We start from the raw sequence: 17601 nt of genomic DNA, 5'->3' as shown, positions 1-17601 counted from the left end.
GACACTTCAGTCTCTCTGAGGAGACAGTATCTGACTCACTTCTGTATCTGCTGTGAGGCTAGAAAAGTCCTCTATGAAACAGGCACTTGGTGGGTTCTGTTGAACAAATTAATATATGACTCACGGGCTTGTGCCCTCACCATCATCTCTCACCCTCCACATCTGTGATCCTGAGATTTCATGGCATTTAATACACGTATGGACATAGAGAGCAATGGTAACTTCGTGGGCTTGGGCTTTCAGGCCCCGCAAACCACCCAGTCAACATATTTGTCACAGAAACAGCGCCTGCGTGTTCAGCTACTCAGTGCACAGTTGCCATGAAGATCGAACAACATAGAAGAACAAGCCCTTTGGAGCCAGTAAAGAAGGCGCCCAGGGAAGGAAGGTCTTTAGCCCTGGTGTCACTTGGGGGAGTTAGTGTTCTGCCCCCACCACGTGGAGCCTGTGCTTGGCCATGAGGGGCCTCGTCCCCCCACAAAGACTGACCTTTTGTAGATAAAGGTTGGTGACAAGAATATGGTAGTGAACAAAACCTATTGTTCTCGTGAGATGAGGGGTGCGAAGTAAATAAACAAGGGAAGAGGGTGGAGGGGGAAGTGGGGGAAGAAAGCAGAAAGGGACGGAGGACACAGCAGCAGGACAGGCCCCTGAGAAGGTGCCGTTTCTGTGGACCCCAAGGGGCTGAGGCCAGCCGGGGGGCATCCAGATGGAAGTCCTGCCACGCGAGTCCAGGCAGACTCATTGTCACCCGCCTTCTCAATCCCTGAGTTTGGCCTATTGAGTGATGGCTGATTGACCATGAAAACCCCATAATTTCAGCTTTGCTTGGGCCTTGGGTCTTGGGTCTCAGCCGTCAGGTACACTCTTTCCATTCCTAGTGCCCAGTGGTTAAGGCCAGGCAGAGGAATCTGCTTACCTGCGCTGTGTGACCACGTCTACACTCCCTCTGAGTTAACATAGGCCACCACGGCCCAGGGTCCCCCACTCCTGCCATCGTCCATCCAGGGAGTGCCCCCTGAGTAGAGACCAGGTCAGGCACCGTGCAGACATCAGAGAGTGCGGGGCATGTCTGGGCTTCCAGGGGCTTACAAGGTGACTGCAGAGGCAGGTATGAGGGTATATGTCTAAGACATCAGGGGTTACGCGCTTGGAACTCTTTATAGGAAGTTGTGCATGTGGCGGGGAGAGCTGGTCTGCGTCAGGAGCCTGGTTCCCTGCTGTGGCCAGTTCAGTTACTCTAGGAGGATGTTTCCACCACTGTGTGCAGCTGTGGCAGGGACTGGACAGGTTAATACAAGGTCCCCATGTCCCCAAAATTCTGCCTCCAGGCAGATTTCACCTGCAGAGCAGGACAACGTCACCAGGTTGGTAGTAATCCACGTGTAAAGGTGGGGGGTGCAGAGCCCCCCCTGCCTTCCTGGCCTGGGCCCATCTCCAAGCTAGTCTGGCTGCAGCCTGGTTTGGGGACCCCCTTTGCCTCAAGTTAGGGGCCAGAATTGGTCAAGCTGGGTGGATAGTGACACGTCCCAGCACCCACATCCTAGCTCCCAGGTTCAGGTACCACCAGTGAACAAGGAGCGGAAGGACCTCTCAGAAAGTGGACTTCGCCTGCAGCAGGGTGGGCTGGGCTTCGCTAGAGTGGATGCTGGGAGCCTGACCTTCTGTGTGCAGGGTTGGGGGCTGCTCTGCAACAGGGCGGGAGGGGGGCTCTTGCAGGAGCGGGGATGGGGAGCCGACCCTGGCCCATCCCCTGATGGACAGCCTCTCCCACGCCCATCTGCCCAACTCAGGCCAGCACCCTCCATCCTTGGGGAAAGCCAGCTCTCGCTTCGACAGGCAGCAGGTCCAAAAATAGAGCTTCTGAGGCTGGAGACACCCCACGTGACATGAAAGGAGGAGAGGTTGGGAGAGGTGGCAAAATGGGACTTTTTGAACATCCACTGATGCTTTTCTGATTGTTCTTTGAAAAAAATACAGACAGTAGAGATAATCCTGTCAGCTCTGTGCCCTGAGAGCCTGGGGGATTAGCTCTCTGCTCTTCTGGGGCAAATGTGTTTAAATTCCCAGCCCCGGGGGCCTGGGGTGGGGGCTGGGCTGCTCAGATGGCCACAGGGTCTTCTCTGTGCAGCTGTCTCAGCCAGGGGGCACGTAAACAGGAGCCATGGTGGGTTTTAATGGACTCACATCAGAGCTGGGGTCTTCACAACAAAGGGACCCATTCAAGGAAACCCTCTGTTTAGAGGAAACCAGATTCCTTGGCAACTCAGGATGGGTGAGTGGGAACAGTGGAGAGGTCACATGACTGAATGGATGAGCTACTTACTCGGGACCCCGGACACCAACCGCAGGGGCCGCAGCACACGGAATGCCCTCAGCGCCTTCACGTCGAATCCAGCACCCTTCCCTCCCAGGGCGTTGGCCCCATCGGCTTTGGTCGCTTGCTCTAAGATCGCGCTGAAAAGCCTGGAATAGAAAGAGAGAGGGAACATCAGGATGTCCTGTTTGCCTGACAGGGCTCCGACTTCTCCAGGGATGCCAGGCAGTGGTGTTTGCAGGCGGCTCCAGCCAGGGAAGTCTGGGTATGCGGGAGGGTCTGACTCTCATCAGATGACGGTACATCGAGGCAGGTCCCTCCTGCCTGGAGAGGTCTGAACGAGGTCCTGGCAGCCCGGTGCCGGCATCAAGCTGGGTTTTCGGCTGTCAGAAGCGTGGGCAGAGTGTCAGGCAGGCGGGGGCTGCTGCCAGGGCCCATCCCTTCTTGGTGCCCTCTGCCCCCATGATATCCAGGCTTGTGTGCCTGGGAACCACATTCCCTCCTGACAAGCCCCTGGCTTTGACCTGAACCTGGGCAGAAACAAAGGGCCCTTCAGAAATTGATGCAGTGCCGCAGGTACAAGGATGGGAGACTGGCTTAGAAGCCTCAGGGCCCCCTGAGACCCTGGCAGCAGGTGTATCTGGTGGACTGATGGGGACAAAGCTGACAGACGTGCATTCAAGAGAGGGTGGTGAGACAGGGGATGAGCGGCTTCCCTTCGGTCTGTTTTGTGCTCAGGGGCCCTGAGCAGGCTGTCTGCACAGCGAGGGCTGCAACCAGAAGTTCTGACGAGTCGCCTGGACCATGTCCGACATCCTTCCTGCTCTAGGGCCTTCACCCCAGCTTGGCAGCTGGACGGTTCCCTGTGTTAGTTGGCGACGCCTCTGATCCAGGCAGAGGTGGCCAGGATTGGGGAGAGCCAGGTCCTTTCTCCACGGAGAAGTCTTCTTTCTACTGAAACTGAGGAAACCAGTCTGCACGTCTGTTGAACATCCCCAATCTAAACCAGATTGGGTTCCTAGAATTTCCTGGAAGAAAGGAACACGCTTATCGATGTACAAGATGTCCACGAATATTATTCAGGGAGGGGAATGGAGACTTAACAGCCTTCCCCTCTGTCAACCCTGAAAGCGTAGAAAGTTTGGGACTGGGTCTCGAAGGTGTCCGCTTGCGGAGGCTGGTATGCCGCTCCTCATTCAGACACCGTGGAGGTGAAAACAGTGCTTCATGCCCCCCACCATCCAGGGCTGGGAGCACATGGGGATGTTTGTGGGGGGCCATCTCCAGGAGGTCCTCCTACCCCAGACTATGTCTGTCAGTTCCTTAGCCCAACATTCGAGCTTATCAGAGTGGACAACAGTCTCTGGAGGGCTTGTGAGCCAAGAGGCAGGGCCCGTACTGGGAGGGAGATGGAACCACAGTGAGGGCCCTTGAGGCTGGAGTAGACGGTCAGAGTGGACGCATTCTACTGAGGGCTCCAGAGTGCCCAGTGGGGGCAGGGAAGGTTCCTGGGTGGGGCAGGGGATGGGGAGGGCTCCATGGCCACTTGGTGGGGGTGGGGGGTGTAGCTCACAGAGACTCTGAGGTTCAGCAGCTGTGTCCCCACTGTTCCTAGGAGATGCTTCCACTTCCAAAAGGAATGGGGCATGTTGGGGGAGGGCAGGTCCAGGTAAAGGGTTGGGAGGAGGGGAGCGGGGGGTGGGCATGGCAGAAGAGAGGTGTTTGGGTCATGCCCTCCATGGGGGTGTGTGTGCCACATTTTGAGTTAGAAGGATGGGTCGAGATCGAGACTGGATGGAGAGCCCTGAAGACTTAGCAACTCGGGGAGAAGAAACCGGGTACCGAGTGTGTGATCAGTGGGAAAAAGCCAGAGGGCCTTGGTGGACCACAAGTGAGCCGGGGCTGGTATCATGGCCTCTGCATTGTGAACAGTTGGATGGAAGCACTTCTGCAAGGGTGCCGAGTCTGGACGCCTCTCTCACTTCCTCAATCTGACAGCCCGGCCTGGGCAGATGGGACGTGGGATCTGGGCTGACCCGCGAGCCGTCCACTCTGCAGGAGGAGCAGAGTCCATGCAAACAGAGATGCAGCAGGGGCCCTATCTGAGGTCTGGGGCCCTGTCTGAGGTCTGCCCATGTCTTCTGCTCCCACCCCACGCAGAGGAAGGCCGTGGATGCGGCAGCACGTGGCACAGACCAAGGCCAGTCCATCCTGCGGATGGGAGAAAATGCAACTCCTTTCCCCGTGAGGCCCCTCTCCTCTGCCAGCCCCAGAAGCATGGTGTCTCAGTCCTGGGCTTTTCCTGCGAGTCTGTGAAAGGTTCCCAGGAGACTCAGGCCTTGAGGAAGACGCTGGATTGAAAAGGATGCAGAGGCGTGAGGAACAACCGCCCTAAAGGCCTTCGCCATCGTTTGCTAAGTCAGTTCAACGCACTCATTTGTTGCTCTGTTCACCTAGTGTGAACAGAAGCGGCAGAACCTCTTGTAGAGCTGCTTCCTCACCCGACGTCCACACGTGGCTAACAGTTCAGGAGCTTCTGTGTCCCTCGTGTCTCCAGAGTGTCCCTTACGTTACTGCAAAGTGCGTCACGCATCAGCTAGACAAAAAGCACAGTGGTGAAAACCCTAACACTGCTCAGACACCCGCGAGAAGCCATCCAGATGCCCAGAGACAGGGTCTCGCTCTCACGTGGCCCTGACTTGCTCCATTGCTTCCTGCAGGAGAGGCCAGATGCCCACAGGCTCCGAGCAGGGCTCTCTCTGGGGAAGCCACCAGAGCAGCGTCTGCCCTGGGATGGCTGGGATGGTCCCCTAGATAAGAGCCCATTGGCACACGGACCTGACCCTGGAGGCTGTGGGGCTGGAGAGGGCGTGAGTACCAGGTGGGTCTGAGATAGTGCCAGGTCAGTCCTGAGGCGTGGGGACCCTGCCCTGCATGGATGGACGAGTGGCAGGAGCTTGGTCAACCGCACCTGCATCTCCAGCAGCACATGCGGGGTTGTTTGTACCAACATTTGACAGAGAATCTTCCCCGAAGTTACCAACGCCCTGACAAAGAGATCACGACTCCAAGGCTTCCTGCAGATGCCGGCACTGCTCTGCTTCTGAGCGTAGGTGGTGCCCGTCCTCCTACACTTCTCTCCCTACTCTTCTCCCGAGAAGTGCGTCTGGTCCAATCCCCTGGCCCTTCCTAGTCCTGTTTTCCTATCGCCCACAAGCCCCAGTCACCCACTGAGTGAGGACCCTCAGTTGCAGGTAGGCGACTCGGCTTCCATGTGCCAGTTGCCCCTCGCTCACAGTGGCTGCAGGGTCAAGTCCAGCCCAAACACACCTGCTCTGCCTCACCTCGAGGGAGACGTCCAGGGACACGGGCCAGGTGAGGCTGGAGATGGAATAAAAGACCTGAGGCTTCTCCTCGACTGCAGAGAGGACCCTGGGCTCCGGCAGAAACCCTCGATTCACCTGTGTGAGTTTGTGCAGGTGTGTGTGCGGGTGTGGGCATGAAGGTGGGAGCAGCACCAGACCGTTCCAGGTAATAGCTTCCCTCCCTTTGTAGAAAGTCTGAATTCAGAGGGATTTTTAATAGATCCTCTGGTCTGGCCTGAAGCCTAGGGCCCTTGTGATCAAATCAAAAAGACACAGATACGTGTGGAAGGGAAGGGGCCATGCTGGCTGGCGGTGGGGGAGTTGGTACTCACCCGACAACTACGATGATAAAGTCTAGTAAGTTCCAACCATTGCGGAGGTAAGCGTTGGGGTGAAAGAGGAGTCCGTAGGCTATGACTTTTAAAAATGCTTCCACAGTAAAAATGATGAGAAAGAGATACTCCACCCGCTCCTAGGAAACACAAGTAAAGAGAGAAAGTCATCAGATTGGGGAGGGTCTGGAAAGTTCTGACCCCACAAGTCCCCCAAGCTGGTGGAGAAGGGGCCCCTCTGTGGTCCGATCAGGGGGGACGCTGGGAGGGACCTCTGCCACATCCCCAATCCCACAGTCCATTCCACAGACACGCTCAGATCCACTAGTCTCCTAGTCTTAAAAGGCAGAAATTAGGGTGGTGGGAAAACTGCACACCTTTGAGAAACATTTTAATCAGTGAACACCTGCTTGAACTTCTCAGGAGAGAACTCAGGATGAGAGAGCTGAGGGCGGAGTTGGAAGCGCAGAGAAAGTGCCACAGTTCTGAGTCACAAACCCAGAAGCTACAGCCCAGCCTCCTGAAACCCAGAAGTGGAGTCTGGGAACCTCCAACGGTCGGGAGACAGAGGTAGCTGCCCCCGCGCTCGGACCTTTCCTTCAGAAAACAAAACTCTTTGTCCAAAGACCGAGACCAGGTCAGCAGGGGCCCCAGCGTTCCCAGGATGGGGTGGGCAATGGATGGGGGTGGGGTGGGATGGTCTGCCTTACCTTCCGCCCACTAAGAGAGCCCTGCTGTGGATGAAGCTCTGTTCCAGGAGCCCACACTTGGCTTGGCACCAGCCAACTCAGGGCTGATTCACCATCTACCCCCCACCCCCGGCCCCAGCAGCTACTCTCCCAGGCCAGCCCCAATGCGAAGCCGTCATGACCCCACTGGGCGGAGGCTGCCCGTGGCCTTCACACATGGATGCTTGCTCTACAGGAGCCTTGGCCTCCAGGAGTCATCAGCTCAGACCCCAGACCCACTGCCCCTCCTGGCTAGTCAGGAGGAGCTCACTGAAGACCCCCAGGTCCCGCCCACACTGTGGATGGGGCATCCTGGGAGGACACACCATCTGCAGCCCACCCAGCTGGCGAACTGCTGGTTCACCACAACACTGCCCCCCAAGCCCATCTTCCCTGTCCCCGAGACACTGAGCCAGTGGTGGCCTTCTGAGCCCAGCTCAGGGTTTGGGGACGCAAAGTTAAAAAGGGCAGAACCCTGGGCCCCACCCAGACAGACTGGAGGAGATCTGGCCGTGGGGTCTGACCCGGCCTCCTCAGCACGTGGGCCACTGGTCCTCAACTCCAAGTGCCCCAGAGGCTTCTGGGAAAGGTCTCAAATGTGCGCTTCCAGGCACCAAGGTTGGGAGACCCCTTCTGGACTCGCTACTGGTGCCAGATGAATGGTGGGCGGGCTCAGAGGGGAGCTGGGCTCATGGGGGCGGCTGGACAAGCAGGCTTGGAGAGTGTGTGGACAGAGGAGAGCTGGGGCTGGGCTCCACCCCACTGAGGACGGCCTCGGCCTGAGGCAGCGCTTCCACGTCATGGAAACTGTCTCCAGACAGGAGTGACAGTGTCCTGTGTACAACCACAGGGTCTGAGAGACAAAGGAACTCAGAGATGATCTGAGTTACCTCCCTGCTGGAGAGACTAGAACACTAAGGTGAGGCCTGGAAAGCACACACCTGGGACCCAGGACCCTCCGGACTTCCTGACCCAAGGCCCGAGGTCCATTCATCTCTCTGCCTCCCTGGTCCCGCTTATTCCCTAAGACACAAGCAGGACAAGACCCCTCAGGTTTAAGGGTCTGAGCCAGAGCTGAAAAGGGCCCAGAAGTCAGGAAGATGGATCCAGACAAGAACCCAGGGAAGAGGCAGGTGCCAGATGCCAAGAAGCTCAGGCACAGTGATCTGTGCAGTGGGTGAGTGTGTCAGTATGCATGTGGCACTGCTCTTGTGAGTAGCGCTGTGTTCCCCCTGACGTTAGAGGTATGAGAGTCCTTACAGAATTCATTCCAACCCCCTCTTCAAAACCAAAAAACAAACAAGAAAGCGTAAGCAAGTGAAACAGCTTGGTCATCCTTTCAAAACACCATATGTTGCCATAGAAACATCCGGGGCGGAGAACGGCATGACTGAGGAGGCTGATGCCTTGGCGCCTCTGGGCCTGTGAGTTCACAACTCCTTGCGGCCTCCTCGGGCCTGAGTCCTGGGGGTCACTGTGCCCTGAGGATATGCTGAGGTTCAGCAGGGACCCCCTGTTTCTTTGACCTCGAGAACTGGTTGAAGTGCATGCAGACCCACTAAAAACAAGCACAAAGCCCTGAGTATCCACCTGTGATGCTGAGAATGAATGCCAGCCCATGTGGGGTGGAGGGGGCTTCCTGATCTGTGCCAAGGGAGCCCAGGTATCCAGGAAACGCTGACATCCCAAGTCGGGGGAGCACCGAGGGCTTGGTCCCCTCCCACAGCTGTGCAGCCCATCAGGGCAGTGATGCCTAAACCCAGTCCTCCTGGCACTGCTTCCTTGGCTATGAGGGTCTGGGGCTGAGGGTGGGGGGAGCCAGGGGATTAGCTGCCAGCTCCTGCTCTCCCCGTCTGGATGGGGAAATGGCTCCCTAAACATAGTCTTCACTGTCCTTGTATTATACTGCTGCTCTGACTTGTGGATATAAACCCTATGGTAGATAGGACAATGAATGCTGGGGCCACAGAGACCCTGGACACAAGCCGCCTCTACCTGCTGGCCTGCCTGCATCCTGCCCCCCAACTCCAGCAGACACCACTCAGCCATCACTGTGAACTCACCCGCTGACCCACATCATGACCTCAGCATCCTTCTCAACACAATGACCATCTATCCATCGGTGCCGACTTACAACCTGTCCCCTCCCTGCCAGATGCACAGAGTGGCCATATAGTTTACCATCCAAACAAGGGCAGCTTTGAGAGTGAAAGAGAGCCTGTGACTAATTCATGGGGACACAGTGTATGGGGGTTATCCCAGATGAGTTAGATGCTGTGGTCACCCTAATTCTGTCTCAGTGAGGCTCCCAAAGCACCCACCCACTCCTTGTAGGTAAACCCACCTGAGAAAGCTTGAGAGCCTCTTCCTACAGGATGGCCGGGGTGGGGGGTGGGGTGGGGCTTGGGGAAGGAGAGGAGGGTCTTGGTGAGAAAGGACAAGGCCTGCCTCAGGGTCACAGACTTGTCTGCAGAGGTGCCATCACCACTGGGTTGTTCCCCTCCCCCGCCCCGTGGTCCCTGACACCAGCCCCCTGCCCTGGTAGCACCAGCCCATCACCTTCCCATGAAAGCCCGTGTCTGCTCCCCACCCCGCCTCCGCCTCACAGTAGTTTAATGAGCCAGTTACGAACGCATTTGCCTGTCTTACAGAGGCAGAATCACCTTGTTTACTCCTTGGTAATTAAATCGGCTACATTTGATTTCTGTTTGGGGAGGTTTATGGGCATTTTCTGTTTCTAGGTGGCAAAATTGAAAAATGAGTCTAATTACTGATGGATTTCCCCAAGAGAAGCAGAGAGTGGTATTTCACTCACTGCCAAGTCCACTGCGTCTTAGCACAGGATGGAGGATGGTGGGAAGGCTAGCGACCATCCAAGACAAGTGAGGAGAGAGGACCGGAGTGCAGACACTCAGGGAGGGACTCCCTCTCTTCTAACGGCCGGGACTTGGCCACCAGCTGTTCTGGCTGGGCCGTTGAAACCCGACCAGTCCTCTCAGACAACCCTCTTTCTTAACGGGAACCCCATTTGTCCCTCAATAAACCAGTTGCAACTATGGGCTTTTTAGAGGCGGTGACACTTCAGGTGGGAAGATATTGACCAGGTATGACCTCTCAGCTGCTTTGTGACTTTAGTGAAGTAAGTCTTTTATTCTTTGCCTTCACATGTTCTCATTTACGAAGCAGAGTTTTCAAGTTACCGAACTGCTGGGTTAATTGAAAATATTAAAAATATTACCATCACAATATGTTTTATAAACACGTATAAGTTCCCTGAAAAGGGTTTTGCTCAGCTTTACATTTTCTGGCCTTTGAGTTGGGAGGATGATAAAAATAATATGAGCATTTTATTTAAAGGCAATAGGGACTCCCTAGGGGTCCAGGGACTAAGACTCCATGCTCCCAGTGCAGGGGGCCCGGGTTCGATCCCTGGTCAGGGAACTAGATTCTACATGCCACAACTAAGACCTGGTGCAGTCAAATGAAAAACTAAATGTTAATATTTGAAAAAGGCAATGAAAGTGTCTTCTAGGAATTTAAACTCCGTCACCAGATACAGTTTACATTTTTGGCTATTGGGCCATTTTTAGTCTAATTCAGGATCTGGCTGAAATGAGAGTGTTTCCTACACTTTGGTAGCAGATGGGACCGAGGTCTGAGGGCACACGCCTCGCTCCAGAGCTGCTCAGAGTCTCCTACCCACACATTCCATCCTCACGTTGACTGTCAGAAACGATGTATTTTCTGCAGGTGAGGAGACCCTGCAGCTCAGTGGATCCAGGCCAGGGGTCTCGCTCTGAGTCCCATGGAAAGCCTGGCTCTGCTTGGCGCCCCCAGCAGAGGCTTGATGGGGAGCAGGCCATGTCCACCTGCTGGACCTTGTGCGTTCTCGAGAAGCAGTCACCTTGCTCAGCGTTTATGGGCCACACCAAGGGCCTTGGCAGTCAGGCCCCGCAGTGACCCTCTCCTCCATGTGGCCCAGCCCACGCCTACCTCAGTCCTGAAACCCCAACTAGGTTGAGAGGCCTCTGTTCGGGGGGGGCATGCTGCTTCTCTGGGCCTCAGTTTTCTAATCTGTGAAATGAATGCCTCATCCTTCCTCTGCCTGGCCATGAGAAATCAGGGGGAGTTCAGTGTCTGGTGCATACGTGTTTCCCAGGAGTCCATAGACCACAAGGGGCTCCAGGGAAGGGTCGGGGGTAAGGTGTCCCTCAGGTCAGTGACCTCAGAGCAGCTACCTCTGTAGCTGGTGGAGCCAGATGGTCACCCAAGCTTTCTGGGGAGCCTCCGGGCCCAAATAACTCCAGTGGGTGCCCGGAGCATCCATACTCCTCACCCCATAGGGCTTTTTCAAGGAGATGGGGTTTTAACTCAATCAGGACCTTCTGCTCCATGGGAGGGTGATCCACTATCAGGGGTCAGCATCTCTGATTGGCAGCAGTAACAGCCTGGACCCCTTGATGCCGAGTCACAGGTCACCAGAGGATGGAGGGGCGGCGAACCCGGGTCCTGGCTCCGAAGGCTGGGCCGAGGCCACCCACGCTGACCTCTTGGGGAACCTGGGCCCCGTCCAGAGATGAGGTTAACTGGGGCTGGGACAGGCCCGGGGATGAGCACATCAACATTTTATGGAAACGACCAGATCCCAGGTTCAGGCAGGTATAGACACACTGGTGGAGCAGGAGTTCTCACAAAGGGAGGTGCAGCCTCTATGTGGACAGGATGACTGTCCTGGAAAGTTAGGAATGTGGAGAATCTGGATTTGAGTCCAGTCTTTGCTCTCTCTGGCTGTGTGGGCTCTGGTCCGTCCCTTAGTCTCTCTGATCCCCAGGGTCCTCATTCACAAAGTGTGATGCCAGTGATGCTTTTCAGAGGGTTGTGATGAAGATGGGTGGAGTCTGGTGTGTGGCCCTGACTCTCACAGCAGGTGCCAGGTAAGCATGGATGCCCGTCTCCTGCTCCATGCAGACACCGGCCAGACTCCCACCTGTCCTCCCGCCTTGTCATGTTAGGTGAGGCTCAGGGCATGGTGTTGGGAGCCCTGTCTCTGAAGGAAGACCACCTGGTTTTATATCCAAGTGCTGCCGTAAAGATCAGGGCAGAAATAAATGAAACAGAGAATTAAAAAATCGTAGAAAAGATCAATGAAATTAACAGCTGATTCTTTGAAGAGATAAAATTCATAAACCTTTAGCCAGACTCTTTGGGAAAAAAACAGAGAGGGCTCAAATGAATAAAATCAGAAGTGAAAGAGAAGTTACAACCCACACCACAGAAATACAAAGGATCATTAAGACATGACTATAACTGAGTAGGCACCAATAAAATGGAAAATCTAGAAGTGGGAAAATTCCTAGAAATATATAGTGTCCCGAGACTGAACCAGGGAGATAGAAAATATGAACAGACCAATTACCAGAAATGAAATTGACCAATTACCAAAGCAAAAGTCCAGGACCAGATGGCTTCACAGGTGAATTCTACTAAACATTTAGAGAAGAGTTAACACCCATTCTTCTGAAACTGTTCCAAAAAATTGCAGAGGAAGGAATGCTTCCAAAATCATTATGTGAGGCCATCATCACCCTGATACCAAAGCCAAAGACAGCACAAAAGATGGAAATTGCAGGCCAATATCACCGATGGACATAGATCAAAAATCATTAACAAAGTATTAGCAAACTGAATCCAACAATACATTTAAAGAATCATAAACCATTGTCAGGGCTTCCCAGGTGGCGCTAGAGGTAAAGAATCTGCCTGCCCATGCAGGAGACATAAGAGACATGGGTTCTATCCCTGGATTGGGAAGATCCCCTGGAGGAGGGCATATATTCTTGCCTGTGCCAATGCTGAAATACTGCCATTCCAGTATTCTTGCCTGGAGAATCCTATGGATGGAGGAGCCTGGCGGGCTACCGTACATGGGGTCACAAAGAGTCGGATATGACTGAGCGACTAAACCACAACAAAAACAACAACCTACTGAACAGTGGAAGCTAAAGGCATTTCCTTAAGACAAGGATGCCCACTTGCCACATTTATTCAACATAGTATTGGAAGTCCTAGCTACGGCAATCAGAGAAGATAAAGTAGTAAAAGGAATCCAAATTGGAAAAGGGAGAATTAAAACTGTCACTGTTTGCAGACAACATGATACTATACATAGAAAATCTTAAAGCCACCGCCAAAAAACGACTAGAGCTCATCAATGAATTCAGCAAAGCTGGAGGATGCAAAATTAATATACAGAAATATATTTGTAACTTGGAGTATAACCTTCAAAAATTATGAATCACTACGTTGTACTCCTGAAGCTAACATAGTATTATACATAAGCCATGTGCTGTGCTGTGCTAAGTCGCTCAGTCAAGTCCAACTCTTTGTGACCCCATGGACTGCAGCCTGTCAGGCTTCCTCTGTCCATGGGATTCTCCAGGCAAGAATACTGGAGTGGGTTGCCATGCCTTCCTCCAGGGGATCTTCCCGACCCAAGGACCGAACCCGGGTCTCTCACATTACAGGCAGATTCTTTACTGTCTGAGCCACCAGGGAAGCCTAGATCTCAATTTAAAAAGTAAAATAAAAATTTTCAACAGTGCTAGAGAGGAAAGCTGGAAGATGGAAAGGAGGTAAAAGGCAGAATAGCCAGGAAGAGAAGATACACAAGAGCAGGAAAGAAAAGTGTGATGTCGTCGGAGTTGGTTTATGTCCAGAATGAGGTCCTGGGGTAAGGTTCCTGAAGTTACACCCATGAAGCCTGAGGTCTGCCCTCAGAGACCCTGTGTGTAGTGGGAGCCCCCCACGGTGCACATAGAGGGATGTGTCCAACAGGCCTGGGAGGAAGGGCCTGCAGGGTGTGAGACTTGGATCCTTTGGGAGGAGCTGACCATTTCTCTACCTTTTGTGCGGAAAGCAGAGCAGTGACCCGGACCCTCTGTCTGACCGCAGCCAGGGTCCTAGTGACCTCTGGCCCCTGTGGCTGGAAGTCCCCGTGTGACTCCAGGGTGGCTGCACTCAGCCAGAGTTCAGAGCACCAGCAGCCTCTGGCCTGATGCCCACCCCTGAGTCACTGCTCCCCGCTGCCACCCTCTCCACCCCTACCCCATGGCCCAGGGTCTGCGGGGACAGGCTCCATGGGCTGGGACAGAATCAAACAGCCCATGGACGGGTCAGATGTCTGGCCTCAGGGACCCGAGTTCTGATGCAGTCCACAGACATACAGCACCTTGGGGCCTGCAGCTGAAGAAGCAGTGCCCGGATCAGAGCAGCCAAGTGGGGGGTAGGGTCAGAAGGGACAGAGGCCATCGCAACACAGCGAGGTCTGCATGAGGCCATTATACCAGTGAGCTTGGATGCCCCTTCCCAATACCAGCCAGAGGCAAAGGGCACCTCGGTCTCTCCCAGGATCCAGGCCAGACACTGGGCCCCCAGACCGTGTGGTGTCTTGTGATCTGGGAAAAGTGAGGAACATCTAGAGGACCGGGCTTTCCTCTGAGACGGCGGGTCCTGGTGGAGCTCCCACTCAACGTTCGCGCATCCTGGATGGCATCTACACCCAGGGGACTCACCCGGCACAGGGGGCCGGCGCCCTCCCCAGAGTTCACCTCTCAGGAAATACCTGCTCCCAGGTGCTGGCTCACCAGGAGCCTGGACGGTGGGTCAGTCCTTTTATAGGAGACACTGAAGGGGTAAGGACAGTAGGGGGTGGCTGGAGTGGCCACCATGTGTGGATGCTCTCAGTTAACAAGCTCCTGTCCCAGGGGGCTGGTCTCAGATACCACCCCCACCACAGGTGAGAAGCCCGAGGCTCAGAGAAGTCAAGCAGCCTGTCCAGGGTCCACAGGCTGCTGACGCCTGGCCCAAGGCTTGAACTCTGACTATCCAGTTTGGCTGCATGGCCTCGGGCAGGGTGGGCCCCAGGAGCTTGGTTTCCTGTCCCTCACAGTCTCCACTGGAAATCCTATATTCAAATAATGGCCGAACCAGCAGGATGTGGGAGCATTGCTGATGGAGGGAGGGAGCCCTTCTCCAGCCCGGGGCAGGCATGGCAGGATGGGACCATGTGGCGTGGGACCTGGGAGAGACGACAGCATGGCCATCTCCAGCCTGAAACAGTGGTCAAGGCGCAGATCCAGCAGTTGCAGTCCCGCCGTGAGTGGTTCCAGGACCATGGGCTTCGGAGCCGCGGCAGAGCATCCGTCAGAGCTGAGCTGACACCCATCTGTGCCAATAAATGAACATTTCCATCTCAGGTGGCTCCATCTGACAGGCGCCATCAATTCACACAGCAATTAATGCAGCCAAGGGGAAAGGTGTGGGGGGCATGGGCGGGGTTGGGGAGGATGAGGGGCCAGCCTCAGCCTGTCAGGTTGTATTCACTCATTTTGCAATCACTCACGCATTCACTCAGTCATTTACACAGTAACTCAGTCACTCATTCCCTCACTCACTCATTCATTCATGCAGCCACTCAGTCCTTCATGCATTCATTCATTCAGTCATTTATTCACTCATTCACTCACTCACTTATTCTCCAGAAGAGCCTAGGTGTGTGCAAGAGCTGGCCTGTGTTACAGAATGTCTCTTTCCCCCAGCCTCTTAGCTTATATTATAAAGGTCACCTACATTTTGAGTTGTTAGATTTGGGCAAAACTGAACGTTTCTCAGTCTTTCCTCGGTGCCGTCCCATCTTATCCACCTTGTGATACCGCTGTGTAGAGAAGCATGTGCTGGGTCTTACCCACCCTGTGACACCGCTGTGTAGAAGTGTGTGCTGGGTCACAGTTGGCAGATTAGAGACCCCTGGATCAAACACTCTCTTTGCCTTCAAAATAGTCCCTCCATCTGGCTTCAGCAGTTTGGAAATGGAGGAAATCTGTTTGCTAGGCATCTGTTATATCTACTTGTTTACACATTGATCAAGGTACTTATCCCCCGGTTCAAAGAGATGAGATGGTTTACCGAGCGCTTGCTGAGGACTGGAGGTGACTGAACTGAAACGACCTGATCAGTAGAAGAGTTGGGGCCTGGAGCCCACAGCAGAGCATACTCAGCGCCCCTACCCGGGGGTTCCAGTCACTGCCTGTCTCCTCGATGAGCCCTTGCTTTCCTCTGTCTCCCACCTGCTAGGCATCCGCCCTCATTCCCCACCCCTCAGAAAACACAGGGAGACCTGAGAGGCACTGACGTGGGGGGCAGCAAAGGACAAGGTATCCTCACAGGGTCATCTCTTGGGAGACACACATGTGCTGAGTGTGCACATGCATGCACACACACACATGCATGCATACACGCACGCACATAGGCAGGGTCTAGGTGCTTTGTACTCCAGGCTGGTCTATTCCCTTTCCCTTTAATTGTTTGGTTTTGGCTTCTTCTGCACAAAGTGATCCATGGAAATCGGGGTCCTTGGAAGTGAAACATCAACACGAACCTCCCAGATCCATCGCCTTGAACTTCCTGGATCTCTTTCTTGAAAACCTCCTAAAGCCAGATGCTTGGGTGGTGTGGGGTGGGGGCTAGTTCTCCACCCTTTCCTGCAAGGAACAATGGGAGGCTGGGCTCTTGTTCCCAGAGCTGGGGGGTGGGTGGGCAGGGGGCAGCCGGCACGATGCCCTGCAGGGGCTGAGGTGATGCAGATCCTGCAAGACCATGGGCTTCAAGACCAGCCAGGCCACCTGCTCTGTGGCGGGACTAGTCCCTCTGGCCAACTCTAATAGGAGCAGGACACCCAGTCCTGCCATCCCAGGCTGGAAGCTACAAATGACCAGAGCCTGAGAGAAGCTGGCACTGCCAGCCTGCTGGGCCCTGGCGGCTGGCAGGTGACCATGATTCAACCCCGCCCGACAGACGCTGCTCTTGTGTTTGCCTTTCCATCTCTCTGAGCCGCCCAGCTCATTCATCTCTGCTCCATGGCCTCACTCCTGCCCTGTTTCCTCTCTCGCCTTATTTCTCCCCTCACTCTGATGGGGATTTGGGCACAGCTGTGGTTGGCTCTTTCTGCCCTGGCAATGCCTTAGCTCTTTTCTCCATGTCTGGGTAGCACAGGTGACATGCTTTGCCCAGGTGAGCACTCAGGAAAGAAGGAAGGAAGGAGTAGAGGGGTCGTGGGAGATGGAAAGGAAGAGGCCGAAGAGGATGTGTGATGAAGGCACCTGGCTTCAAGGGAGAAGGACAAAAGCCTCTTAGAACTTGTGTATTGCTCCAAACACAGTTGTCAACAGAGATAAAAAACTATCTCTGGGACAGAAAAACTATGTGGGACAAACCCCATATAGGTGTTTCAATTGAAATTCTGCACCTACTGTCCACCTGCCAGTGGCTCCTCCCCAACAGCAGATAATTGTCAGGGACACGTTTGCCTCACACCCCAGTCAGATAACATCTTTAATTCAACAATAGGGAGTGGACTGAACGTGGAGTTGGTCCCACAGGAAGGGCCTGGAGGGACAGCCCAATTCGCCTTCCCTTATTTTAACGACGAGGAATTTGAGACTCAGGGGAATCGAATGATTAGCCAGTGAGTAGTGCAACTAGGACTAAACCCAGATACCCCAACTCAAAGCCCAGTGCCTTGGATGCCACACCAGGGCGTTTGCCCCCAGGAGGGTTTTAAAAGTCAGCTATCATGATGAAAAAGAAAGGGCAAATCCAGCCCAAGCATATTTGATCATATGTGCTGATAAAGTGTGGATGGGACAGCAGGCGTGAGCCGAGGAAAGCCATGATTAGGACAAGTTGATAAGTGTCCGCACTCAAAGAATAAAGTAACTTTATGATCGTGAATGGGCACTCGTTAAATGCACCGGGGATTAGCGTTACTGAGCCTGGGGCAATGGAGACGATGGGCAGTGAAA

The 17601-nt window shown here is 54.4% G+C and overlaps 1 protein-coding gene across 2 annotated transcripts in view; it reads right to left on the bottom strand.

Moving 5' to 3' along the window:
• Positions 1-17601, bottom strand: part of CACNA1C (calcium voltage-gated channel subunit alpha1 C) — a 384443-nt gene that overhangs the window by 134614 nt on the left and 232228 nt on the right. For both annotated transcript variants that reach the window (XM_081589902.1, XM_081589903.1), the window contains exons 4-5: positions 6015-6154; positions 2327-2466 (exon numbers count right to left, since the gene is read on the bottom strand). In XM_081589902.1, coding sequence (XP_081446028.1) covers positions 2327-2466; positions 6015-6154 — 280 coding nt within the window. The remainder of the gene's footprint in view (positions 1-2326; positions 2467-6014; positions 6155-17601) is intronic.

This window comes from Giraffa tippelskirchi, chromosome 4 (assembly GCF_054371585.1).
Source record: "Giraffa tippelskirchi isolate mGirTip1 chromosome 4, T2T-mGirTip1v1.2.pri, whole genome shotgun sequence".
Classification (NCBI taxonomy): domain Eukaryota; kingdom Metazoa; phylum Chordata; class Mammalia; order Artiodactyla; family Giraffidae; genus Giraffa; species Giraffa tippelskirchi.
This window is presented reverse-complemented; position numbering and strand designations above follow the sequence as displayed.